The sequence below is a fragment of the Pseudorca crassidens genome, chromosome 3, assembly GCF_039906515.1.
Source record: "Pseudorca crassidens isolate mPseCra1 chromosome 3, mPseCra1.hap1, whole genome shotgun sequence".
NCBI classification, from domain to species: domain Eukaryota; kingdom Metazoa; phylum Chordata; class Mammalia; order Artiodactyla; family Delphinidae; genus Pseudorca; species Pseudorca crassidens.
The window spans coordinates 166,685,450-166,710,019 of NC_090298.1; the positions used below are offsets into that span (position 1 = coordinate 166,685,450).

At 60.1% G+C, this 24,570-nt stretch overlaps 1 protein-coding gene across 5 annotated transcripts in view; it reads right to left on the reverse strand.

Annotated features, from left to right (window-relative positions):
* Positions 1-298: 298 nt before the first annotated feature.
* Positions 299-24,570, reverse strand: part of EVI5L (ecotropic viral integration site 5 like) — a 29,888-nt gene continuing 5,616 nt past the window's right edge. Inside the window, exons 2-20 of one of the 5 annotated variants that reach the window (XM_067733937.1) lie at positions 18,664-18,843; positions 17,120-17,309; positions 16,494-16,718; positions 16,334-16,408; positions 15,550-15,675; positions 14,238-14,381; positions 14,017-14,106; positions 12,772-12,869; positions 12,628-12,688; positions 9,365-9,418; positions 8,450-8,482; positions 7,321-7,461; positions 4,351-4,596; positions 2,776-2,916; positions 2,539-2,694; positions 2,306-2,452; positions 2,129-2,224; positions 1,953-2,048; positions 299-1,796 (exon numbers count right to left, since the gene is read on the reverse strand). In XM_067733937.1, coding sequence (XP_067590038.1) covers positions 1,518-1,796; positions 1,953-2,048; positions 2,129-2,224; positions 2,306-2,452; positions 2,539-2,694; positions 2,776-2,916; positions 4,351-4,596; positions 7,321-7,461; positions 8,450-8,482; positions 9,365-9,418; positions 12,628-12,688; positions 12,772-12,869; positions 14,017-14,106; positions 14,238-14,381; positions 15,550-15,675; positions 16,334-16,408; positions 16,494-16,718; positions 17,120-17,309; positions 18,664-18,800 — 2,535 coding nt within the window. In that variant the 5' untranslated portion in view covers positions 18,801-18,843 and the 3' untranslated portion in view covers positions 299-1,517. Of the gene's footprint in view, positions 1,797-1,952; positions 2,049-2,128; positions 2,225-2,305; positions 2,453-2,538; positions 2,695-2,775; positions 2,917-4,350; positions 4,597-7,320; positions 7,462-8,449; positions 8,483-9,364; positions 9,419-12,627; positions 12,689-12,771; positions 12,870-14,016; positions 14,107-14,237; positions 14,382-15,549; positions 15,676-16,333; positions 16,409-16,493; positions 16,719-17,119; positions 17,310-18,663; positions 18,848-24,570 lie in introns of all 5 variants that reach the window. The other 4 variants (XM_067733939.1, XM_067733936.1, XM_067733938.1 and 1 more) reach the window with 4 other exon arrangements.

Sequence of the window (24,570 nt, forward strand, 5' to 3'; positions counted from 1 at the left end):
CGTTCCTACAATACTAACCATCTCTTCTGACGCCCACACTTATGCTCACACTGTACGTGTGAATGTCCTTTCCTCTTCCATGATGCACCCGACCTGGACAGCCTCTTTGCCCCCCCACCCCCGCCCGCACTGGCGTGCTATGACCTCCACCTCTGGTTCTCTTAGATGGTGGGAGGCTCCCAAGGGCAAGGACAGCCTGCTCCCTTCCCCGCTGCTTCACTGGACAAGGGGCCGGGGACCCATGGCTGCTGGTGATTCCCCTACCCCAAGGCCTGCCCCACTCAGCATCCCTTGTCCGTTACTGTGTAAATACACTTTATTTTCCATCTTTCCCGCCTGGGCGACATGTGGAGTGTGAACAGGCAGTGTGCAAAATGGTGGGGGGCAGTGTGGGGGGCACATGGGAGAGCCCCTCGGATGCCCACCCTGGTCCCCAGGCTTTGTAACACTGAGGAGTGGGCGACCGGGAAGGGGGTACTGAGCATGGATCCCCACCCCAGGAAGTGCCGGGGAGACTGCTTGTGATGCTGCTCTAGGCTCCAGGAGCACCGAGAGGGTCAGCCTGAGGGTCGTGAGGCCCCAGGGGGCAGGGGTCTGGGGGCATCGTTGGATTTTGGCACCGTTCTTGGTTCTGACTCAGCAGAGACCACGGGACCACCATGAGCAGGCGCTGGGAGGCAACTCAACTGGGAGGCCTCCTCCCCTGGGGCCTGGCTCTGGCCAGAGAGTGGGGCCGGGGATACTGAGAAGGAACGGAAGTGGAGGCTGGGGACCCCCTGGAGAGGAGGCTAGCCTGGGATGGGGAGCCCCTTCATCACTGGCCAGGCTGGGGTGATGGCACTGTCACAGAGGGAGACGTGGTGTGCTGGGGAGAGGGGGTCTCTTCACTTCCTTACAGCTGCTCTGGCCCCCAAGAAGCAGGGACAGACACTACCCAGGCCCTGGCTGGTTCCGGCTGGCCACCACACCCTGCGCGGCCCTGCACACAGTAGGGGGGGCTTTGGTTTCTGTCGCAGGGGCCACAGTGCCTGCCCCAGGCAGGAAAACCCAGCCTGGCCATCTGTCCCCAGAGGCCAAGGGTCCCGAGGGTGGCACGGGGTTGTAACGACAGGCCTAGAGCGGCCTCTTCTTCCTCAGGCCTCCTCTAGCTCCTGGGTCCTTCCCAGCCGGGCCACCCTTGTCCCAGAAGGAGGCCAGCTAGGAGGGGGGAGGTTCCTGCTCCTCCAGTCCTGGGACCCCTGGGTCCGCCCCTGCCCTGGCTGTTAAGAGGGGCAGACCCTCCAGGTAACTGGGCCCAGAGGGCTACGGACCAAGATCGGTAAACACTGCTGGGGAGAGTGGGCCTGCCAGGGGACTCAGGATCCCCAGACTTCGGTCCTACCCTCCGCGCCCTGCCGCGCTGGTCCTGGCCCTCGGGGTGGGCGGGACCACCGAGGGCCTGGAGTTTGTTAAGTGCGGGCGGCGGCCAAGGAGCGGGCAGGCGGCGGCCCCGGGCTCCGAGCACGCGGGGCACTGCCTTAGTTGTCCAGGCCCTGGCTGTAGGGCGCGGCCAGCTCGTCGGCATCGCTGTCTGAGCTGCCTTCACTGTCCTTGGCCGGCCGCTCCAGACGGCGGAAGAAGCGCGCGTCGCGCGGGGACAGCGGGTAGAGCGCGTCCTGCAGCGCCGCGCCCACGCCCACGCTGAGCAGCTCCTCGTCCGACGACGGCAGCGAGTCTTCATCCAGGTGCCGTGCCAGGCCGAGCCCGTCGAAGGCCAGTGGGTCCTCGAAGGGCGGCGGGCCCTTCAGAAGCCGCACCTGGGGCGGGGGACCCGCGCGCTGGAGGCGTGGACCGACGTACCCACGGACGGAGTCCGGCCGCCTGGCCCCCTCCTCTCCCGCTCCCCGAGGCGCCGACTCCCGGCCCGTCACCGGCCGAGAACACCGGGGCTCTTACGCCCCTCCCGCGCTCACCTCGGCTTTCAGCTCCTCGATCTGGTCCTTGAGCTCGCGGATGTACTGCGACGAGTCCGAGTGGTTCAGCTGGCCCTGGATGCGGCCCTCCTCCCTCTGCGGGCGGGCCAGGTCGCCGGACTTCAGCGCGGGGTCCCGCCCCGCAGCCCGGCCCCAGCCCCGGCCCCGCCGCTTACCTGGATTTCCAGCTCGGCGATGCGCTGCCGCATCTCGGCCACCGCCGCCATGCTGTCCGCCTCCCTCAGGCGCACGGCCATCACCTCCTCCTTGCTCTGGGGGCGGGGGAACAAGCGGTCAAGGGGCGCTGCGGGCCGGGCGGGGGCGCGGGCACGGTGTGTGGGGGCGTGCGGCACCTTGCACTCGGCCTCGGCCTGCTTGCGGCGGCTCTCGCTGAGCTGCGTCTGCAGCCCCTTGTTCTGCGCCGCCAGGTACTGCAGCTTCTCCTGCAGCGCCGCTCGCTCCGCCTCCACGCGGTTCAGCAGGTTGCGGTGGATGTGGTCCTGGGGGCGGACAGGCGGGGGTCACGGCCTCGCCACGGGGCCGACCCCGGGCTCCGGGTCCCCTCCCCAGGCGGGCAGCGGCCCACCTGCGTCTCGAGCTCCACCACGCGCTGCCGCAGCTCGCGGCCCTCGGCCACAGCCTGGGCCTCGCGCAGCCGCACGCTCATCAGCTCGTCCTGCAGCTCGCCCAGGACCAGCTTCCGCGGGGACTCCTTCCAGCGGCCGCCGCGGGACAGATGGGCCTGCGGGGAGAGGTCGGCGGTCGTCCTCCGCCTGGGAGCCCCGAAGCCGCTTCGTGCGCGTCGGGCGAGGCCCTCCCTCACCTGCCAGGTGTCCGAGAGCTCCTGCAGCTGCAGTTTCAGTTCCCGCGCCGAGGCCACGGCCTCACCCTCCCGCACCTTGAGCGCCTTCAGCTCCTCCTGCAGCTGCGCCACGTTGTTCTCGTCGGGCAGCGAGCTGTTCCTCTGCGGGGAGAGGAGCAGTCAGAGCCCAGGGGAGCTGCGCGGCCACGCGGCCCTTCCCGTAGGCCCCACGCCCCCGCTCTCCTCTCCTCTGCGCTCCGCCTTGGGCGGCCCGGCTGCGAGAGGGTGCACCCTGGACCCCAGGATGCGCCGGGGGAACAAGGACCAGGCCCGAGGCGGGGAGACCCCGCCCTTGTCGCCCCAGCTGGACATCGTGGTCTGTAAAATCGGTGTAATAACAGCACCTGCTCTCTGGCACAACTGGCCTAGGGCAACCCCCTTACAACATGTGACTGCTAGTAACACTAGCTGGGACAGGACGGGTGCTACCCGCCTGGGAATCTGAGATCCACACCCTCTGGGCCCAGACCCGGGACCTGGCCCAGCTGGAGCAGAGAAGACCGTGGATTTCAGCACCGTCTCCCTGGGGATGGACTGAGGGCCGGCTTAGGCCCTATCCTGGCCTCCCAAGGGCTCAGTGATGAGAGATTCGTGCTCCAGGCTCTTGGACCAAAAGCCAACTTGCTGCATGATGTTCTCCCTGACCCTCGTTTGAGTCTGGGAGTTGGGGTGGCGGGGGGTGGCAGACCTACTTGTCCCACATTTCCCTCTGATGTGGAGGGAGGGGGTGGAAAGCCCAGCTCTGGGCAGGCGGGAAGTTGGGGACCGAGAGGACGATGGCCCCATGCAAGGCTGTGGCAGAGACACCCCACCTGGGAGGGCACCCAAAATAGCGCAGCTTGGAGGTGGGGGGCATGGCTCCTGCAAGTGGGTGAGTGCTGCCCTCTGGTGGCCGGGGCACCTCCCTTCTGGCAGCGCCTTGGGAATTGAGACAACCAGTGTGGAAGGAGCTGGGAAAGGACCAAGAGGCCTGGTGCCCCCTGCAGGGCTGCAGGTGGGAGAGGATGGCCCCCTGGGTGGTGTCTCCATGGAGGGGAGCAGCCCTGATGGGCCTGGGCCTTGGCCTTCCCTTCCCCCTCTCCATCCTGGAACCCAGGGCCTGAAGGGGACACATACAGCCCAGGGAGCCCATGAAGGCCACCGCACTGGTGGCCTGGTGCCTGGCACATGAGGGTGGGCGCACCCCTTGTGGAGTCGTGTTGCTTTTTGTATGCTCGTGTGTGTGTGTGTGTGTGTGTGTGTGTGTGTGTGTGTGTGTGTGCGCGCGCGCGCACACGCACGTATGTACCTCCAGGGCTTGAGAGGGTCTGAGGGTGAGGGGCCCAACTTCCCATCTGCCCTGACCCTGGTGTGGAGACCAAGGAGAAGGAGGCAGGGGCCGAGGGAGGTGCCCTGAGCTCCTTGGGGGCTGCTGGGGCAGGGGGCTCTGACTCCAGGGCCTGTCCCACTGGTCCCCCTGGCCGCCCCTTCTCCTTGGCTAGGGCCTCTTGTCATCTCCCCTTCCCCATGGTTCCCCCAGCACCTGCCCAGTCGCACCTTCTCCATGTCTAGAACCTTGTCCTGCATCTCCCGCAGGGCCCCCAGGGTCTCGGTCTCCCGCAGCCGTGACTGCTCCAGCTCTGTCTCCAGGTGGGCCACAAAGTCCTCGGTGAGGCGCGGGTTATCCTGGGGGCGGGCAGAGGGCTGCGTTGGGCCCCAGGCTGTGGCCAGAGGGGGGCAGCCTTCCTGCCAGCCGGCTGTGGGCCCAGGCCTGGCCCCACCCCGTCCACCTCCAGGGCCGGGCTGTGGGTGGAGAGGGGGGTGAGGAGAAACTCCGGATCTGCCGGAGGGGCCGGATGCCATGGGGGCCCTGATGCTCTGTGTCTAGGGGTCCTGGAAACAGAGGGGACTTTCCATGGCCTCAGGATGCCATGGAAAGGGACACCAGTGACTGGTTCCCAGGATCACTGGGATGAGGACGGAGGGTGAGTTCTCCGGGGACCCCTTCCTGTGTGTGGCCCGTGGCCTAACCACAGGGTGAGGGTGGCATGGGGCAGATGGGGAAAGAGTTTGCTGAGAATCCTTTCTTGGTCAGTGCCCAGGGGCTTCTCAAAGGTACCCTAGGAGTCCCAGGGGTGATGGGTGGGCCCAATAAAGAAGACCTGGCCGTGGGACTTCCCTGGCGGTCCTGTGGTTAAGACTCCGCACTTCCACTGCAGGGGGCACAGGTTCTATCCCTGGTCGGGGAAATAGGATCCCGCATGCCGCGTGGCATGGCCAAAACAAAACAAACCTGGCCAGTGGGGGAGGGCAGCCCCTGGGGTCAGAGCGGGGCCTGCATCTTGCTGCCCGGGGAGCCTGGCAGGGCAGCTGCCACCCTCTTCCCCCACCTGTCTAGCTGCCCAGGTCTGCTCGCTGCCCTTGACCACTGGGGGTCTCTGAGGCCCATGCGTACCAGTGGCTCTCCCTTGGCTCAGATGGGCTCTGGGCCCCATGCCAACCTCTTGCCAGGCTGCACCTCCTCCAGGAGCCTCTGGAGACGGTGCTCAGGGGCTGCACTGGCACCTCCCGCACTCCCTCCCTCTGCCTGCAGCGGCCTCCCTGCCTCACCCAGCTCTGATCAGGCCCTAAAGGCCAGAGCTCAGAGGTGGCAGGTGAATGCCTCTCTGACTGGCCTGAGAGGGGGCATCATGCCATGGGTGGGGTTAGCCCAGCCTCAGTTTCCCCACTGGCCTGGCTGCTTCAGAGCCAGGTGGGGCTACAGCACTCGAAGTTGTGGGGCAGGAGGTGGATGCAGGTAAGCAACAAAGGTGAAGTTCCACCCCCCTGGACCTGGGAGCGAAGAATCAGCTTGCACCCCTCAGGCCAGGTCTCCAGGCCTGGGTGAGGGGGCCCTCCTCAGCGAATGACCCTTCTGTCTCCACCTACTGTTTCTTGAGCACCCTGTGGTTTCTCCAAATCAGGGACCCCCCAAACACCCCTGCCCCCAGCTCACTGCCAGGCCCTGCTGGGTTCAGCCCTGGATCGCAGGGAGCCTACAGCATCCTTCCCTGCCCCTCTGGGACCTGCGCTGGGGCACGCATGCTGAGTTTGCAGGCTGCAGCTGCTGGTGGGTTGCCACATGAGGCAGGCAGCCTGCTGGGTACGGCTGGAGGAAAGTTCTGAAAGCCCTCTCTGGGAGAAGCGGACTCTCTGCAGTGCTCCAGCCCATGGGTCCTCCCACTACCCATCCGAAGTTCATGACCCCACAACAGACTTGGGCTGCCCCCTCACCCCCATCTCACCGGCTCAGACTGGTGGGCACAGGCCAGACCCTCTTCCGAGGGCAAAGTGCTGGGCGCTGGAAGGAGTTACCCTCTCCCTTGTCCCAGGTCCTGCCCTGCATGGCTGGCCTCGCCAGGGAAGCCCTGAAACTGAGTCCCCCTAAAGCTGAGTTCCCCTGCCAAGCTTAGGATTAACCTCTCCATCCAAAACTTTACTGCCTTTCTGTGCCACCCCTCCCCCCATCAGGATTGGCAAGTTTCGAAGAAAACGGGGGATTGAAACCGAGCAGGACCCTGTGGGGCCTTCCCAAGTACAAAAACCCTTTGGTGTCCCCATTGCTTGTTTGTAGAAAAAGGCTTTAGTCTCCTAGGCCTTCCCTGAGTTCCAGAACGCAGCAAGCAGTTAATGAGGACAGCAGGTCACAGGACGCCTAGGTCCTCCTGAAGGGACACAGATATAACCATCTGACATGGATCTCTGAGCTGTTCTGCAGGAACTGGGACCCCCAGCCAGGTGGAGGATGGTGACTACATGCTGAACACAAGCATGCACCCCCGCCTGGTTGGAACCAGAAGGCTGATGACGGAGATTCCTGAAACATCACCCTGTTACCTCCCCACCAACCAGCCAGAAGGAGGTCCATGAGCTGGTCATGCATCCTAGGACCCTCTCCCCCAACACCGTCTTTACAAACCCCTGCCTAAAAGCCATTGGGGACTTTATGGGTTCTTTTGAGCATGAGCTGCCTGTTCTCCTTGTTTGCAATAGATGCTTTACTTTCCTTCGCCACAACCCAGTGTTGGTAGATTGGCTTTGCTACATGTCAGGTGAGCGGACCCGGGTTTAGTTCGATAACAGCCCAACAGCCCTTCAGACCCTGGGGAGACACCAGGGCTCCCCCAAGGAATCACAGCCCCATCGGTGGAAGGAGGGGTCCCAGCAGGGACAGCTGGTTCCCAGGGGCTCTTGTGCTGAGGCTGGGGCCCGGGGAGGGTGACTGCCTTGCTCTCAGTGTGGAAGGCCAGACACCCTATTGGGGGGTGGGAAACGGAAAACACGGGATACCCCTGGGTGTGGGGCTGTTCGCTGCTGAGGATGGGGAAGAATCTGCACTCTGCTGTGGGTCCCCTGCCCCCCAGCAAGTAACAGGCGGGCCAGGGACTGAGGCAGGGCTGATTTGGAGCCATTTGCTCAAGAGCCCTGCAGGCAGCTGGGCATGGGGCGTGGCCTGGCCCTGGTGGCCCCACCCACCCAGCCTGCTACCTGCTGCTCCTGCAATTGCCTGATGGTGCTCTGTGCCTTCTGCAGGTCCTGGGCCGCTGAGCTGCACTGCTGCCGCACCACTGCCAGCTCCCGCTTGATGACGTAATTCTCCTCAGCCTCCTGCGCTCGTGTCACCTGCCCCTGAGCACAGCGAGGACAGGGGGCCGTGACCCTCTGCTCACACCCCAGGCGAAGCCCAGAGAGGGTGGAGGTGGGGCGGAAGGGAGAGGGGTGAGGCCTCCCACACTCAGAGCCTGGGATGGGGCGCCCCACGGGGCCTGGGGATGGGGGGACCGGCAGGAACAGGACACTCTGGGAGGAACCTGGAGGAACACAGCCGCCCGGGGCCCAGGCTCTGGCTCTCAGCCTCTGTCCCAGGTGAGGAGAAAGAAGTCCTTATCCAGGGCACATGGCACAGCAGAGGCTGGGCTCTGCTGGTGGCGCTGAGGATGTGGGGGTAGCCAAGGGCCCAGAGGCTGGCTCCTTAGGGCCAGGTCAGGGGGTGGGATACAGCTCTCGCGGGGCCTTCTCCAGTCCTGGAGCCCGGGACTTCCACCTGCCCAAGGCCCCCCCAGCCTCATCCCTTCAGCCCACCCAATTTAGGCCCCCCGTTCCAGGCTCAGAGCCACTAGGTAGTGGGCAGAAGCTTCCAGATAAAGCCATTCAAGATGAGGCAGCAGCAGAAGCAGGTGAGTGAAAGAAGATGGCAGGCCTTGCAGGTGGGAGCAGAGAAGAGCGTGAGGGGCCGGAAGGGGTGTGTGTGTGTGTGTGTGTGTGTATTGGGGAGGCTCAGCCGTGCACACACCAGGGCCTGTTGCTGATGCAGCCTCAGGGTCCCCGAGCCCTCCTGGGTCCCCACCTGTATCCCCTGGTGGGAGGAAACCTGTGCATGTGCGTGTGGGTACACTCACAGATGCGCCCACACGCACCACGCGTTCACACGCACGCCCCTCCCCCAGAGGGAAGCCTCTATCTCCCGGGGGAAGCGGTCCCCAGTCACCCCCATGCGCAGCTCCAGGCCTGCCCCCCTCACCCCCCGGGGGATGGCAGCGGCCAGGGAAGAGGTGGTGTGGTGGTCATGTGTGGGGACCAGGAAGAAGTGGGAACGGGAGACGAAAAGCTACAGTACCTGGATTAGCCTATCAGCCAGAGCAGCGCTCTCCTACCCGGTGGAGGGGTTCCGAGCGACAGGGGGAAGAGGCAGAGCAGAAGGCGCGGGGACAGGAGAGAGGGAGAGACAGACAAGAACCACTTGTCACTAACGCAGTGGACTGTCTCTAGAAGCAGGGAGAGAGGAGTGAGACCAGAGAACCAGAGAACCAGCAGGAGAGGACCCAGAGGAAGACCAAAGCCAGAGCCAGCTCCGTCCTGGAGAGGGGTCTGCGTGTGAGTGGGGAGGGCGGTGCCACTCATGGGGGCCGCCAGGCGGGGGCCTCACTCGTGAGTGAGGAGGTGCCGTCCGGGGAGGGGGCAGGGGAGGGAAGCACTGGGCCCGGTGGGTGCATTTTAATTTGGAGGCAAAGCAAGAATCAAGGCTTTGGGGCAAGGGCAACAAATTCCACCTACTCCGTGTGGTCAGTGGAGGGTCAAGCAAGACTGAGTGGGGAGTGGGGAGCTGGAAGTAGAGGATCCCCGTCTCTACTCCCATCTTTAAAAACAGGTTGGGGGCCAGGGTCAAGGCTATGGCAGCCCCTCAACAGTGCAAGGCCGCCCCCTTCTCCCCCACCCTATCTCCTTTCTTTTGTCCAAGCAGCCCGCACCCAGGCAGCCCGGGAGGGCACCGGGCACAAATGGATTTCCGTGTTTGCAGTTAGCAGGGTTATAACTCAATCCCTCCTCAAGCAAAGTTTCGCCACAGTCCCAAATTTATACAGCGGCCCAAATCTCAGTGAGGCTTGTGGTGGGGTCTCTGGGATTTACGCCACAGGCTTCGGGGGGGTGGGGCGCGGCGCCCGGGGCAGGAGGCTGGCTGGCCCTCTGGCTGCTGGGTCCTGGTCGGGACTGGGAGGGTTCGGTGCCACAGGCTGGTGGCCACACCCCTCACCTTCTCCAGGGTCTCAATCCGCTGCTTGAGGAGCCGGTTTTCTGTCCGAAGCCTCTATGCGGGGAGAGGGGAGAGCACGTCAGAGCCCGCCGCCTGCTTCTGTACACACAGACGGCTGTCCCTGCAGGGCTAGGCCACCTCCCGGGAGGACAGCGCCAGTGTCTCTCGCTCTGGGTCAGTGATTCCAGAAACCAGTCAAGGCCAATTCCCGTTTGGAATGGTCCACCAGGTGTTATTTTTAAAAACAAACCCTGGTTCAGTAAAAATAATGTGATCACTTTGATGGCTATGCACTGTGTGTGCAGGGGGTGGGGGGCGTTGGGGGGGGTGGTCCCTCCTCCGGAGTCTGTTTCTACCCAACGCTTGAGCCTGTCAAGGGCCAATGTGACGCCTCCCACAGGGCAAAGGCCTCTGTGTTTTGGGGGAAGCTGCTCGCAGACAGGCCCCACCCCCTCACTGCTTCACTTGGAGCGCCAGGGTTGAATTCTCAGAGGACAAACTCAGAGTCTGGGTCCAGGGGAAGAGGTCTTGCTGAACACATGCTTCTTTCAGTTTGACAACTACATTTCCGCAACCCACTGAGAGCCAGCTGTACCCAAGAGTGGTCAGTTTCCCCCGGCTGGGGTTCTGGAGATGGTCTCCTTGCTTCCGCCTTCCATCCTGTGCTGGTAGTCTTGGTTACATATTTGTGGTTTTAGGTTCCCTCACAGCCTTTTGGGAAGCAGGGGAGGTTCACATCTGCCTTGCACCTAGTTTCTAACTACGTACCCCTTAAGCAGTGGGTACAGAAATAGTTTTGATCGGCGGATTAGTGAGGGTCCTGCTTCCCTGTGGATCACACAGAACACTGCCTGGTTTCTACCGGGGAGAAACAGGCGATGGAAACACCCAGAGCACTCCCAGGAAGCAACTCTGGTCAGAGAGGATTGCAGACTTGACTGATGGGCAGGCACTGACTCATGTCATGGGAGGGGAAACTGAGTCAGAGGCAGGCAGTGTCTTGCCCGAGCCTCCCGGCTCGCTGGGGTCAGAGCTGTTGCCGGCACAGGTCTCTGTTGCTCATAGGGATCCAGAACCAGAGTCCTGACCCCTGACCCCTGGAATGTCTGCCCCCTTTCTGGCCTCAATGCATTGATGCCACAAGCTCAGCCATCCCTGGAAGAGCTGGATGTACCGACCAACAACTCGCCTCTCTCCTCTTCCTCCCAAGGGAAAACCAGACAGGGAGTGAACAAGGACTATGGGGGCCTATGTACTAATCACACTATTAAATTTATTTTTTCTTTTTTTTGCCATGCGGCATGCAGGATCTTAGTTCCCCAACCAGGGATTGAACCTGTGGCCCCTGCAGTGGGGGCGCAGAGTCTTAACCACTGGACTGCCGGGGAAGTCCCTTTTTTTCTGTATTTTTGATGTTTTGACATCCTGTGGCCTTGCTAATCCTGGAGGCACTGCCCCTCCCAGGGCTAGCTAATTCCTAGGGAGAGTAGACAACCTGCCTGCTAGCTTGCCTTCCACAGGCAAACCTGCCAATCCAGAGCCCATGCCCCCACCCACCTCCCTTATCTAACTCTCGCACACCAAGCTAGTATTTCCCCTGCTCTCAATTGTTCCAGGACAGCTAGGGACCACCCCTATAGCCCAGAGCCTGGAAATTATTCAAACTAGCCAATCCTGAACTCTCTTGAACTTGCCTACCCTGCCTCGCCCATCCCTTCCTGTGGAAACCACAATAAGGGCTCTGGCCCATGCTTTTCTCCTTCTGCCTCCTGACCCACCCTGGTGCTTCCTCATGTGGCCCTGCATGCAGAAGTGTGCCCCCTCCTGTGAGTAATAAACTCTTCTTTTGAAGGCAGTTGTCTCTGTGTCTGTCACCTCACCATACCTGATTAAAACAAATCCCAGGTACATTTTTAAACAGGCGAAAGGTGAAAGGGCACAGGGCAGGGTCAGGGGAGAAGGCATCTGCCCTGCCCTTGGGGCACGCAGTCTCCTCTAGTGATAATATTCCAGGCTGGGAATGTGGTTTAAGGATCCGCTGTGTCCCTCCCTACTGCTGAGCCATCATGGTCACCATATGGCAGCAGGCCCTTGTCCGTGCATGAGCAAAACACACATACACGTTTGGACTGGTGCATCAGTAAAGCTGCCATTCCTGAGAAAAGGAGATGCTTAAAAATTCAGGACACAAGACTATTTCTCAAAAACTTACAAACGGGGCCAGGACAATGATGCCCTCTTTCGCCACTCAGGTATGGGTGGCAGGTGACCTGGATTCTAACCTAGGTTCTGTCTCTGCCTTTCTAGAGGAGGTAGGGATGATGATGATGGTGGTGGTTAATAATAATAATTATTTGAACAGGAGAGAGTCATCCCTATTTTGCAGAAGGGAACACTTAGGCTCAGAGAGGTGAATTCACCTTCCTTGCAGGTCACACAGCTGCTCTGTAGGAGAGCTGGGATTTGAACTCTGGTCTGTGGAACTCCAGTCCCAGCCACTGTGGGACTCTGCCCCTGAAGAGGACAGAGCCAGGCTGTGCTGGTGTTTGTGTTTGTGTCTGTCCCCCACCTCCACTGGACTGGGGGCCCTCAGTCCTGCTGTGACTCTGACACACAGTTCTCACTAAACGCCTCTTGAGGGAATAACCAAAATCACGTCTGGCGGGATGACAGCAGAGGGAAGGAGAGATGGAGGGACGTCTGGGTTCAGAGGCTCTGCACACCCAGAAAACCCTCTACGATATTGTGATTTACAAGGAATATATACTTGGTCTTTGTCCCTGGTCCTGGCACAGGCTCCTAAACCCTGGGAATTTCCTAAGTGAGGAGAGGAATAAAGGTGTCTTTGTTATGTTAATGAGATGACTTTTGGAAAGCCCCACCCCCGCCCGCCCTAAGGATGGTGCTGCTTGCCAGGGGACCCAGTCCTGTGATGAGAGGGTTGGACCTTTCAGTCCCAGCCTGAGACCACCGGGAGGGGAAAGGGCTGGAGGTTGAATCTCAGTGGCCCTGTTCACCACCGTGTCCCCAGTGCTGGGCGGGGGGGGCGGCGGGCCTTGCTCCCATGCCGGCCTGGTGGTGAGTGAAAGGACAGGCAGGCCGAGGGACCACCTCTCAGAGCCTAAGGACCCCCTGCTGTGTGGCCCGCGCTGGGTGGGCTGCCCTCTAGCGGTCATCGAGGGGGCTCCCAAGGGCATATCCACCACCACCACCACCATCCCCCCCTTTCCCGCCAACACTGCCCAGGCCAACCAGGGACTCACTTTGATCTCGATCTGCTCCTCCATCTCCTTGCTTTTCATGGCTGCGTACTCCTTCTCCAGCCTGCAGAGGAGAGGGCCGACATGCTCACTGTCCCACCCTCGGGGACCCCGCTCCTGCCAGCACCCTGGCCTCCCGGTACTGACCTCTTCATCTTCTTGGGGTTGTACTTGACCTGGTAAGCCTTGAGGATCAGCTTGTCTGGGCAGCTGTCGAACTGATGGGGGATTACCCTCTGGAAGTACTGTGGGGACACGGGCGGTCACGGACACACGGGCCCTGACCACCTGGGGCCACCTGAGCCGCTGCGGCACCCTGCTCCCCTGGAGGAGGGCCTGGGTACACCAGGAGGGACGGCCAGAGCCGGTCGGCCTGGGCCCTCGCCATCACCTGGCCTGTTGTGTGGGTTGAGTGAGTGAGTGTGAGAAGCAGGAATCATGAGAAGGAGCTGCCTGCAGCCAGGACCTCTGTGTGCAGGGAAAGCAGCTTCGGGAGCTCCTGAGGGCGAAGGCCAGGTGTGGGTGTGGGTGGGGTCCGAGCACAGAGGACCTTCACGGAGGAAGGGGGAGACATGCCGCTGCCCCAGGGGCAGTGAGAGGAGACGGAAGAGGCTGAAGGATTGGGGTGGTGTGGAGGAAGCCAGAGGGAGGACCCGTCAGTGGTCTGCCTGCTCGCCTGGGGCCCCGGGAACCTCTGCAAAGAGTTAAGTGCAAGCTGCCGGGTGGACACAGCTTGCTGAAGTTCGGGGCCAGGCTGGCTCCCGCGCCCTAGCCCAGCTGGCCCCTCTGGCAGCTGCGGACAATGGATGCCCGTGTTCGTGGACACAACTGTGGCCTTTGTGCATTCTTCCCTGAAGCACCAGCTGGAGGACGCTGGGAGGGGGCGGGGGCCTGCATGATGCGGACATGGCGGTGAGATGCAGGCCGGCCTCTTCTCAGCAGGCAGGGCAGCTGGGGTAGGCTGTGGTGAGGCAGGGCGAGAGTCTGCCCCAGACCCCTCACTCCCTCCTGTGCCCTCGCCCGGCCTGGTTGCTGGGGCCAAAACCACACCCAAGGCCTCCTGGTTTGGCCAGTATTACTATTTGCCATGTTAGGCTCTGGGGACACAGAGCTGGGGGCAGGTGAAGCGGAGGGACTCCCAGGGCTCGGCCTGGGCCTTCCTCTCTCCCTGCTGCCAGGCTGCTGGCCCTGGGATGTGTCTGGCAGAGCCTGGGTCTCCTCAGGCACCCCCCCACCCCGGTCCTCCATGGAGACCTGGGGGGGCGCAGAGGTGATGGGAAAGGATCAGGGTGCTCAGGAAGTCCAGGGCCTCCCCATCTCTCAGAAGGGCTCCACCTGCCCAGGTGCCCCTGCTGGGGGGCAAGCCTGCCCGCCCTGGCCCTCCTGGCCCACCTGGGACATCCCCTCCATGTCCAGCTGCATCAGCTCCATCTGGTTCACCTGCAGCAGGGCAAGGCCCACCCGGAACACGATCTCCAGGCCCTGCGAAGGAGGCGGGGGTAGTGCATCTCTGGTCATGCTCTCCTGGGAGCCCTCCGACCCCTCCCTGAGCCCTGCAATCGTTTCCACTCCATCCAGAGTGGCCAAGAGAGGAAGGGGCATGTGGTCCTCACCTCGTACATGAAGATGTCAAAGACACGCGTGGCAACGGGCAGTGGGAAGGTGGTCAGGAAGAGCGTGAGGAACCAGGAGGAGGCATACATGGACGTGTGGAAGCTCTGGGAGCGGAAGTGGGTGTTCAGGTCCGGGAGCTGCTCCTGGGGTGGGGGGAGGAGGCCAGGCGCCATGAGGAGGGTGTTGGGCACAGCTGTCGGCACCACAGGCTCCCTCCACCCAGAAGTGCTAGGCCTCAGTGCCTGCACCTCCAGGGAGCCTTCCTTGACCTGCCCTGGGCAGCACCCCGCACTGTCTCTGGGTGGGGCGGCAGTACCCCAGAGCTCTGAGTAGCACTAGGTGGGGACATGGACAGGGATGGCAGGAGGCCCAGCTGCCTGTGGGACGCTCAACACCGCCTCCTACAATGCTCTGTGCTTTGCGCCCAGCAACGCTCAAGGGATGCCTGTCTGACTGGTCTGAACTTCAGACTGCTGGAAAGCGACAGAAACTGGGGGAACTGAGGCTGGAGAAGGTGGTAGGACCCCCTGGAGGTCCTTCGCTGGGAGAACACACCCTCGGGCTGTCCCCCGGCCTGCCCTGGGCTTCCTGACTCAGGAGCTCTTTGGTGGCGGCCAGCTCCTTCACCACGGGAGCTCTCAGCTCCCCAGCCTGGGGTGGGATTGCTCCTTCTCTGTGGCCCTGGAACACCTGCTTGCTGGCACTACCGGTCCCCTTGACCGACAGCACCTCTCCATCCTCTGGGCCTGAGGAAGGGGGCTTTCACTACTGGGTGCATCCTGCCCACTGTGGCAGAGCAGGCGTGCGTGCGTGTGTGCGTGTGTGTGTGTGTGTGTGTGTGTGTGTGTGTACACACATACACCGGCTCTCTCTGCCAGCCAGGAGCGGGCCCTGTGGGGCTGCTATTTATAAACAGAGGCGGCTGCGGTTCTCCAGTAATCAGCAAAGGCAGGCAGACGACACCTTCCCTCCTTCTGCCACACCAGGGAGCAGACAGGAGGGCGCCGTGTGTGTGTCTGAGCCAGGCTGACCCCTCCACCCTGGCCGTAATGGCTCTGGGAGCCCCGAGCTCTGAGAAGCCCCCACTGGAAAGGGCTGGCCCCTACCTGGTCCCTCAAAGCATACTTCAGGGCAGTGCTTTACAGCCCCTTGGGGAGTAGAGCCCCTCTCTGAGCTGGAACGTCTGGATGTGATTTCTCAGGCGTGGAATTTTCAGTCAAAGAGACTCGCCGGGACGGCCGACGTTAGCACCCGTAGGTGTGGGCTGGTGGAGAGGAGGGGGCAGGCGGGACCGCCCCTGGGCCCACTCACCTGTAGCATGTACTCGAACTGGTAGATGCAGAGCCCCAGCTCTGCCATGCTGGGCTTGAAGAGCTCCCGCAGGCGGTACTCCTGCATCAGCCGCACGAACACACAGAAGGCCTCCTCCTCGGGCATCTGGGGGTGGGCGGGCAGGGGGCTGTGAGTGGGGGTGGGGGGGCGGGGGCGCCCACTGCTCTTCTTATGGCTTCGCTTGTCTCTGCTCCATTTACTTTTATTGAACGTGGACAGTGCCGGGCTGCCCGGACCCACACAGCAAACCTCTCTGGTAAATATCATCACCCTGTTTCAATGACAGGAAGCCTCCTGAGGCTGAAGTCACCTGCCCAAGGCCTCCTGGCAGGAAACAGTGGAGCTGGGACTTGAACCCCAGGTCTGGCCACCTCCAGAGCCCACGGTAGAGGCATCCTCTGGTCCATTCCCAGCCATCTCCATTCTCCCCCTCCTAAGCCTGCTGGATTCTCTGGAGGAAACCCCGAGCCCCATAAACATCACACTGGCTGACCTAAGCCTGAATGTCCCACCCAACCCTGGGGGGTGACTGAGTAGGACGGCGTACCCCTCCCTCCAATCTTAGGAAGGGATAGGGGACAGAACAGGTGGCCAGCCTTCTGTGCTCACCCCCTGGGGGCCTGGCTGGGAGGCTGTCAGAGGTCACAGGTGGACACAGAGGGAGGTTCTGACCTAGGAGGACACCTGATGGAGGGAACACTCTCCTTTTGTCTACCTCCTGGGGGCAGACAGAGCCGGGATGGGCCAGGCCCAGGCCACCTACCTGCATGAGGAGCAGGCCCACGATGAAGGCGCTGCCCTGGCAGTAGCCCACCTCCCGGTCCACCAGGGAGTAGGCCTGCGAGGGAACACATGAGAGTCAGGGCAGGGTCCTGCCAGGCCTGATGACCACAGCGGTTCTCCGTGGGGCCAGGGGGCCTCACCTTCATGACGTTGAAGAGCACTTCCTGGCCCAGGCTGTCCTGGCCCTTGAAGAACTCGTGCTCCGGGTAGGTGCGGGCAATGTCCCTGCGGATCAGCTTCTCGCAAGGTGAGGACATCTTGAGCAGCTCCGAGTACTGGTTCTTGACTGGCATGTCCGTGGCGCTGCACAGGAGCTGCCACACGATGGCCCGGAAATGGTGTGGGATGCCCTTGCGGATCAGCTCCTGGCGACAGGGTCAGAGCGGGGGTGGGGGGGTCGGGGGGTCGGATCGGGAGGCTGGGCTGGACCCCATCCCAGAGCAGCCTCCCCATGGCCGCCCAGCCCGGCCTCTGAGATCGGGTCCACCCACGCCTCACCCGGGGCCCAGAGCTCGGCCGAGCCACTGCACGGCACGCGGCGTCCATGAGGCTGAATGTGCTGCCCCAGCCCATCACGGAACTCACGGGCGGGAAGCAGGAGGGTGCCTGGGGTGCCAGCCCTGATCTCCACACCCATCCCCCCGGCCCTGGCAAGGCACCCCGAAAGTGCCCACACACCTCCAGTCCTGCCCTTTGCTCGTGCTGGGGCCCCTGGCAGACGTTCCCCACCCCCCAGCCGCCCGGCCAGCCCCGCCGCCTGGGCCACCTTGAGCAGCTTCTCCTTCCTGCGCCGCCACTCCTCCCACTCGTTGGCGATCCGGCCCCACAGGATCCATGTGTCCTCCTCCAGGTGGCTCAGGTTGGAGGAGGCTGAGGAGCTGGACACCAGCGAGGAGCCGCTGTTCCGCCGGGAGCCATTCATGGAGCGCATGGACTTGGAGTCGGCTTCCAGGAGCCTGGGTATGGCAGGGGGGGAGGGTGGAGGCTGCAGGAGCTTCCCACCCTGGCCCCTGGGTCCCAAAGAGCCTGGCCCCCCCTCCCTGGGGTCCCAGAGGATACCAGGGATTGGGTCTAAGTTGTTTTTCCTGAGCGGCACTTGCTGAGTGACTTTCGCCAGTGCCCTAACCTCTCTGAGCCCTGGTCCTGATCCCGGGAGCCCTGGAGAGGCTGCCATTCATGTGTCCCATTCTGTGCCCGGCCCTGGGCTGAGAAGCATGGGGAGTAGCTCATTTAGTCTCGTACCAACCCTGTGGGGCGGGTTTTGTAAAGATTTGTTTACAGACGAGGTACAGAGAGGGTGAGATGCTGGCTGGGGGCACCCAACTAGCAAGGGGTTGCATGAACCACCTATTTCTGAGGCTTTGACATCTGGGGCCTCCCTGACGCAGGAGGGACTGCCCCTCCCAGGCCTAGCAGATTCCTAGAGATAATTAACGACTTGCCTGCTAGTGCACTTTTCATATGCAAACCAACCAACCCAGAACCCACAAACCACCCACCTCTGTTAGGCTCTTGCACTCAGGGCCACTGTCCCTCTGCCCTAATCACCCCAGGGCCGGGTACTAGACAAATAGGCCCAGCCCCTATGCCCCCAGCTTGCTGAAGGTATTCAGACTAGCCAGTCCTAAGCCTGATTACATTGCCTCACCATTCCTTCTGGCAGAAACCACAATAAAGGCTCTTGCCCACATTTTTCTCATTCCCTCTGCCTCCTGACTGACCCTGGTACTTCCCCGGGTGGTCCTGCATGGTGCATGGTGTGTTGTGCCCCTCCTCTTGGAATCTGTGCGTAACAAACTGTGGGTTTTTTTTTTTTTGGCCATGCCACGCGCCATGTGGGATCTTAGTTCCCTGACCAGGGATCGAACCCGTGCCCCCTGCAGTGGAAGCATGGAGTCTTAACCACTGGACCACCAGGGAATTCCCCAAACTGTCTTTTTAATGGCAGTCATCTGGCTGGCCTCGCCATACTGGCATAATAATAAAACCTACACTTTAAAACAGGGGGTGGGCCAGAGGAGAAGTGGGAAGGGCCAACGCCAGAGTCAGAGGATTTACTCTTCCCTTCAACAAAGGCTAGAGAAGTGAAGGCCAGGTCCACTGGGCCCCCTGATACTGTGGTCTCCTCATCTGAATGGGAGAACCGTCTGGTGGGAGGTGACGGCAAACATCCTTGTCAAGCCTCTGTTGGAGCTGTCACTTGGCCCAGGGCCAGGTCTAGCTCTGAGAGTGAGGTGGCACCAGCAGCTTTTGTTTGGGGCCCAGGCTATACCCCTGGGGCCTCTCCCTTTCCCTCAGGTCCCAACTCACCTGTTCTGCTCTTCGAGTTTGGCCAGTAGCTCTAGCTCATCGGGGCTGAGGTTCTCGGAGTCAGAGGTGGGGGAGCAGGTGGGGGCCGACAAGGCCTCCTGGGACGAGGAGTCGGGGCTCAGAGTGGGGCTCGCCATGGTGGGCAGGCTCCTCAGCTGCGAGCAGGGCCAGGTCACAGGTCTGTCTGGGGACCAGAAACGTGTGGTCAGCTTTGGGCAGGGTGCCCACCCTGTCCTGCCGGCTCTGGACCAGTGAGCCTGCTGGTCACCCAGAGACATTTCCTCGCCCCGGGCTTCCCATCTCTGGTCTGTCCACTTGGTCACTCCTCATCCCCATGCACCCCAGTCTAGCTGACGGCCTGGCCGGCTCCTTCTGCCCCGGGGGCTGGCTACTGGGATCCCTGCCTTTGTAGTCCAGCGCCTGGATGGAATCAGGAGGGCAACGGCCAGCGCCTGAGCTGTCCTGCTGTCCCTGCGCATGAACACCAAGTCTCAGCTGACACCCTTGAGTCTTCAGCAGGGCCAGGGGCCAAGGCTCCCCGTCACACTCAGGGTCCCTGCTGCAACCTTGGGGGTGCCGATGCCCCTGCTTTGGTGGCTGTTCCTGACAGCTTTGGTCCCTGTCCCCAGCTGTGGCCTGTCCTGGGAGTCCTGCCTCAGCATCTGACCTTCCCTGTCTCATCAACCAAAGTGGGCTGCTGGCACAGCCAGAAGCAATTATTCTCTACTGTTAATTGTCTGGTGCTGCCAATGGCCAGAAGAGTCAACTCCCCTTGGGCTGGGAAGCCAGGGACATGTCAAAGTGCTAGGAATCTGTGCTCTGATGGCGTCAGAGTGAGAGCTACAGGCTCTGATCAGTATCCTGCTCTTGGCCTGTCATGTGCCAGGTGGGTGCCGGCCCATCTCTCCTACTCCTCCTGGGGATGGTCCAGCCCCACCCTCCTGGGAGCCTCAGGGACACTGGCTCCAGCTCAGCACTGTGCCGAAAGCAAAGGCTCTGGTCTCAAATGGAACAGCGTCTGAAGTGTGGCTCTCCTTGGACCTCACCTGACCTGGCTCTGACAGCTCAGCCACAGAGGGGCCCTCGCCCAGTTCCTGGAGAGGGGGCATCTGGTCTCCAGGCAGCAGGAGGACAGTCACAGGACAAAAGCAGCCCATTTTGCACCTGCCTGGCACCCTCAGGTCACTGAGCACCTTCCCACAGCCCAAGCTCAGCCCCCAACCAGCACCTGAGGGTCCACAGGTCAGCTGGACTTGATCCTGGCCATGCACTTGATTCTAGTCTCCTTCCCTTGTGCTCCCCATTTTTCTTTCACCTCATGGGGGGCTCATAACCCTCCCACCCCAGGACTCTGTGGCTCCCCAAGGCTACTGGTTCTGCTTCTGGCCCCTGAGGGCCCCCGAGTTTGTCAGGCACTGAGGGCTCTAGCTTTTGGTGAGTGGTACAAACTCTAGACGATGGCTCCCATCAGAAGCAGAAGACCTTTTCCTCCTGTTGCCCAGCTGGCCAGGGACAACCTGCCCCAAAGACCAAGCCATGGTGGGCCACCAAGCCAGGAGTTAATCATTCCTGAGAGAGGGACAGTGGGGGCCACTCTGGGGCATCCCGCAAAGTCTGTGGCTGGCCTGGGGCGGAGACGGGCCATGGACAAGGAGTGCTGACTTGGAAGGATCTCTCTGGGCAGGGAGGGGCTGGGAAGGCTGCGTAGGTTTCCCAACTTCAGAGCTGGGAGAGGGGAGTAGGTGGTGGAGGCGAGGATTGGAGCCCCATAAGCACAGCTGGATTTGGGGAGTAGTGGGGGCCTCAGAGAAAAAGACCACACGTGGCCAGGGCTGGGGCTGGGGTCCACTGTCTCTGTGCTGAGCCCAGGGGACCCCAGCCTCAGAAGCACATTGCCTTCCCCCGCCAACCCCAACCCTGGCCTGCAAAGAGCCCAAGAGAATGGTTCAGCTCTGGGTTTCCGATTAAAAGAAACTACTAGGGCAATCCACTAGCAGAGTTTGCTCAGATACTTATCACAAATTAATGTGTATTTCATACAAGAAATAAAATGTATTCAATACCCAGGGCTTAAATTTGCAGTCTGAGAGGCAGAACCTTCTGGTCCCTCAGGAACTTTCTCTTGACTCATCCCCATACTCTCTAAATGCTGCACAGCCCCAGAAGCCATCCTCCTGGTGCACGCACAGAGACACATACTCCTTCACACTCACACACTCACACTTACCCACAACCTCACACCCCACACACTCAGATACATCCACACACACACTTACCCACAACCTCACATCCCACACACTCAGATACATTCACACTCACACACTCACACTTACCCACAACCTCACACCCCACACACTCAGATACATTCACACTCACAAACCACCTCACACAGTCTTGCGTGCACATGCACACACGCTCTGACATACACTCACACACAGTCGCAGACCTACGCGCTCAGATACACAATCACACACTATCTCACACCCACACACCCCTTTGACCATACGTGCACATGTACACACACACACGCACGCTTCCTGCACTGACCAGGTCTCGCCACGCCTGGAACCGAGTACATACGGATGGACATGGGCTCACTGCCCTCCTAGCTCTGTGAGCAGCCCTGTCCCTTCTCCAGAGCGCCCGGACTCTTACTGCCTCAGTCCCTCCTTCCCTGGCGCTTACTGGGGGTCATCTGAGGGCCGGGTACTGTTCTAAGGACAGGGATGTGGAGTGGAACGAGGCGAATGAGCCCCCATCTCCCAGGGCACGCGGCCGCCCTACCCTTGCTGGATGGGCACAGAGACGCAGAGACAAGCCAGGTCCCCTCGAGTGCTGAGGGGCCACTGGCCTCTGAGATCCACACACAGGCCCTCCAGGTCTGGGGTCCCAGCCTCTCAACGGCCCCATTTGAATGCCCTTTGTTTCTGCTTCACTGCAGCCACCCGAAGGGGGTTCCTGGCTCCTGCGGAGTGGGCAGTGGGTCACCTAATGCCGTCCCTGCTGGCACCACCGCCCGCCACGCCCTTATAAGGTGGCCCATGGCTTCGGAAGCCCAGTCAAGCCAGAAGGGTGGGAGAAGACTGCCGGTGAGCTGGGGGTGGGGTTGGGGGGCAGAAAGGTCCAGATGCTGGGGACCCTCCACCTCCCTTTTCCTCTCCCTCGCAGGGGCATTTGGACACTGCCAGTCATGCTTCCTCCTTCTTGAAGTACTCTCCCATCTAGTTTCCAAGAGGCCAGGGTCCTGAGGCTCCTCCTGCCTCGGCCCAGCCTGGCACCCCTTCCTCCACAGGCCCTGCTTTGGTCCTTATCCCTTCATGCCCTCGGTGAGTTCACTTTCAGGACTTAAATGACCAGATACATGTCGGTGATTGTGACACCCTCGTCCGCAGCTTTTCCTTTCTCCTGAGCACCAGCCAAGATTGCCAACTGGCTCCAGAATGGCTCAATCAGATCCACCACCGGGGTAGGAATCACGACTGTCTGGGTCCCTGCTACTTCTGCGACCTGCACTGAGCCTGGTACAACCTGAGAGTCAAGAAATATTGGAGGAATAGAACCTGCCTGCCCACCCACCGGTATTTCCTTAGTGCCAGTCAGGTCCTGGGCACCATGATGAGGGCTGAACACTGCTGGGCAAAGACAGAAGCAGCCCCTGCACACCCAGAGCATACAGGGGTGGGGGGCGGGCAGAGACCAAGAGATGATCACCTGTGATTTCTATTACAGATTGAGAGAAACACATGGAATAAAAGATGAGGTAGAGAGGAAAACAGTCTGGCAGTTCCTCAAAAAGGTAGACAAAGAGTTGCCAATATGACCCAGCAATTCCGCTTCTAGGTTATCTACCTGAGAGAATGGAAAACGTACATTCACAGGAAAACCTGTACACAATTCTTTTTTAAATTCTTTTCCTGGCCGGGCTGCACGGCACATGGGATCTTAGTTCCTCAACCAGGGATAGAACCAGCGCGCCCTGCATTGGAAGCATGGAGTCTTAACCACTGGATCTGCAGGGAAGTCCCACCTGTACATGATGGTTCACAGCAGCACGATTCACAATAGCCAGAAAGTGGAAGCAACCCAGACGTCGATGGATGAATGGATAAATGAAATGTGGTCCATCCAGACAATGGAATGGTATTCAACCATCAAAAAGAAGGAAAATGATTTTTTTCAGTGAACTCTTTCCTGGCAAACCACCCTGCCCCCGACCACCTCCAGGGTTCTGGCTCAGTTCTCTCCCCTCTCCCCAAAAATACCTACCCCTATACCCCAGCCCAAGGCACATTCTATGGCAATTCCTACCATACACACCTGCCTGCCCTACTGGGTCATGAACCTTCTGGGGGCAAAGGCCTATCTTCTTAATTTTCTACTCCAAGCCCCTAATGCAGCATCTGGCCAATAGTAGGTGCTCAATCAATGTCTGCTGGATGAAGGAAGAGAAAAACCCCTGTGCTGCTCAGCCAGGTGATCAAGGTCAACACCATCAGTGATAAGTCATGTTGAGAGCATGTGCACGTGATACGCTGACATGAGAAGGGCACTTCATCTCTGGGCCTTTCTCCCCAAGACTATGAGAAAAACGTGACCAATCCAGATTAGGAGACACTTTAGAAAATCCCTGACTAGTCCTCCTCAAAACTGTCAACGTCATCAAAAACAAGGAAAGCCTAAGAAAACTGTCCCAGATAAGAGGAGCCTCAGGAGACTTGACAAAATGTCCTACGGGATCCAGGAAGGGGCCCTGGGAAAGAAAAAGGAAATTAGGGAAAAACTAAGGAGATCTGCATAAAGTATGGACTTTAGTTAATAATAATGTATCAATATTGGTCCATTAATTATAACAAACTTACCAGATGATGTTACTAATATGGGGAAACTGGCTGTTAGTCTGTGAGGGTGGGGTCTGTGGGAATGCTTTGTACTATCTTCTCAATTTTTCTTTTTTTTTTTAAGAAATGATGAGAGATTACATCTATTTATTTATTTATTTTTGGCTGCATTGGGTCTTCATTGCTGCGCGTGGGCTTTCTTTAGTTGCGGCGAGCGGGGGCTACCCTTCATGGCGGTGTGCAGGCTTCTCATTGCGGTGGCTTTTCTTGCTGCAGAGACCAGGTTCTTGGCACGCAGGCTCAGTAGTTGTGGCTCGCAGGCTCTAGAGCGCAGGCTCAGTAGTTGTGGAGCATAGGCTTAGTTGCTCTGTGGCATGTGGGATCTTCCTGGACCAAGGCTTGAACCCGTGTCCCCTATACTGGCAGGCAGATTCTTAACCACTGCGCCACCAGGGAAGTCCTGATCTTCTCAATTTTTCTGTAAAGCTAAAACTGTTTTGAAAACTAAAGTCTATTTTTAAAATTAAAAAAAAAAAGATTCTGTACCAGGGTAGACAGAAAAGTAAAGGACAGTTTTATAACATGTGAGAGGTACCCTAGCGAGTAGAGAGTTGCTCACTGGGTCTCCTGACGAGGCCGTAGAGGAAGAAAGGTTTGCATTTGGATTTCTTTTCTCTTTCTTTTTTTCTTTAAGTACTGACCAAAGTATTTTAAAAAAATCATTTCATTTTATTTTCACTGAGCGGCTTGCGGGATCTTAGTTCCCCGACCAGGGACTGAACCCGTGCCCTCAGCAGTGAAAGTGCAGAGTCCTAATCACTGGACCATCAGGGAATTCCCTGCACTTGGATTTCTGACTCCAGAGCCTTTGCCCCAAGTTGATCAGCTGAGCTGTCACTCTGCATTCAATGACTTTAGAAACAACCTATGTAAAACACCGAATGCAGTGAGCGCTCAGTAAATGACTTACTCTTTTTCAACAGGGAGAGTGAGTGAGTGTGTGTGTGCCATCTTTCAGAGGCAGGCAGAAGACCCCAAGACTCCTTTAATTTTGCTTTCCTACCTACCC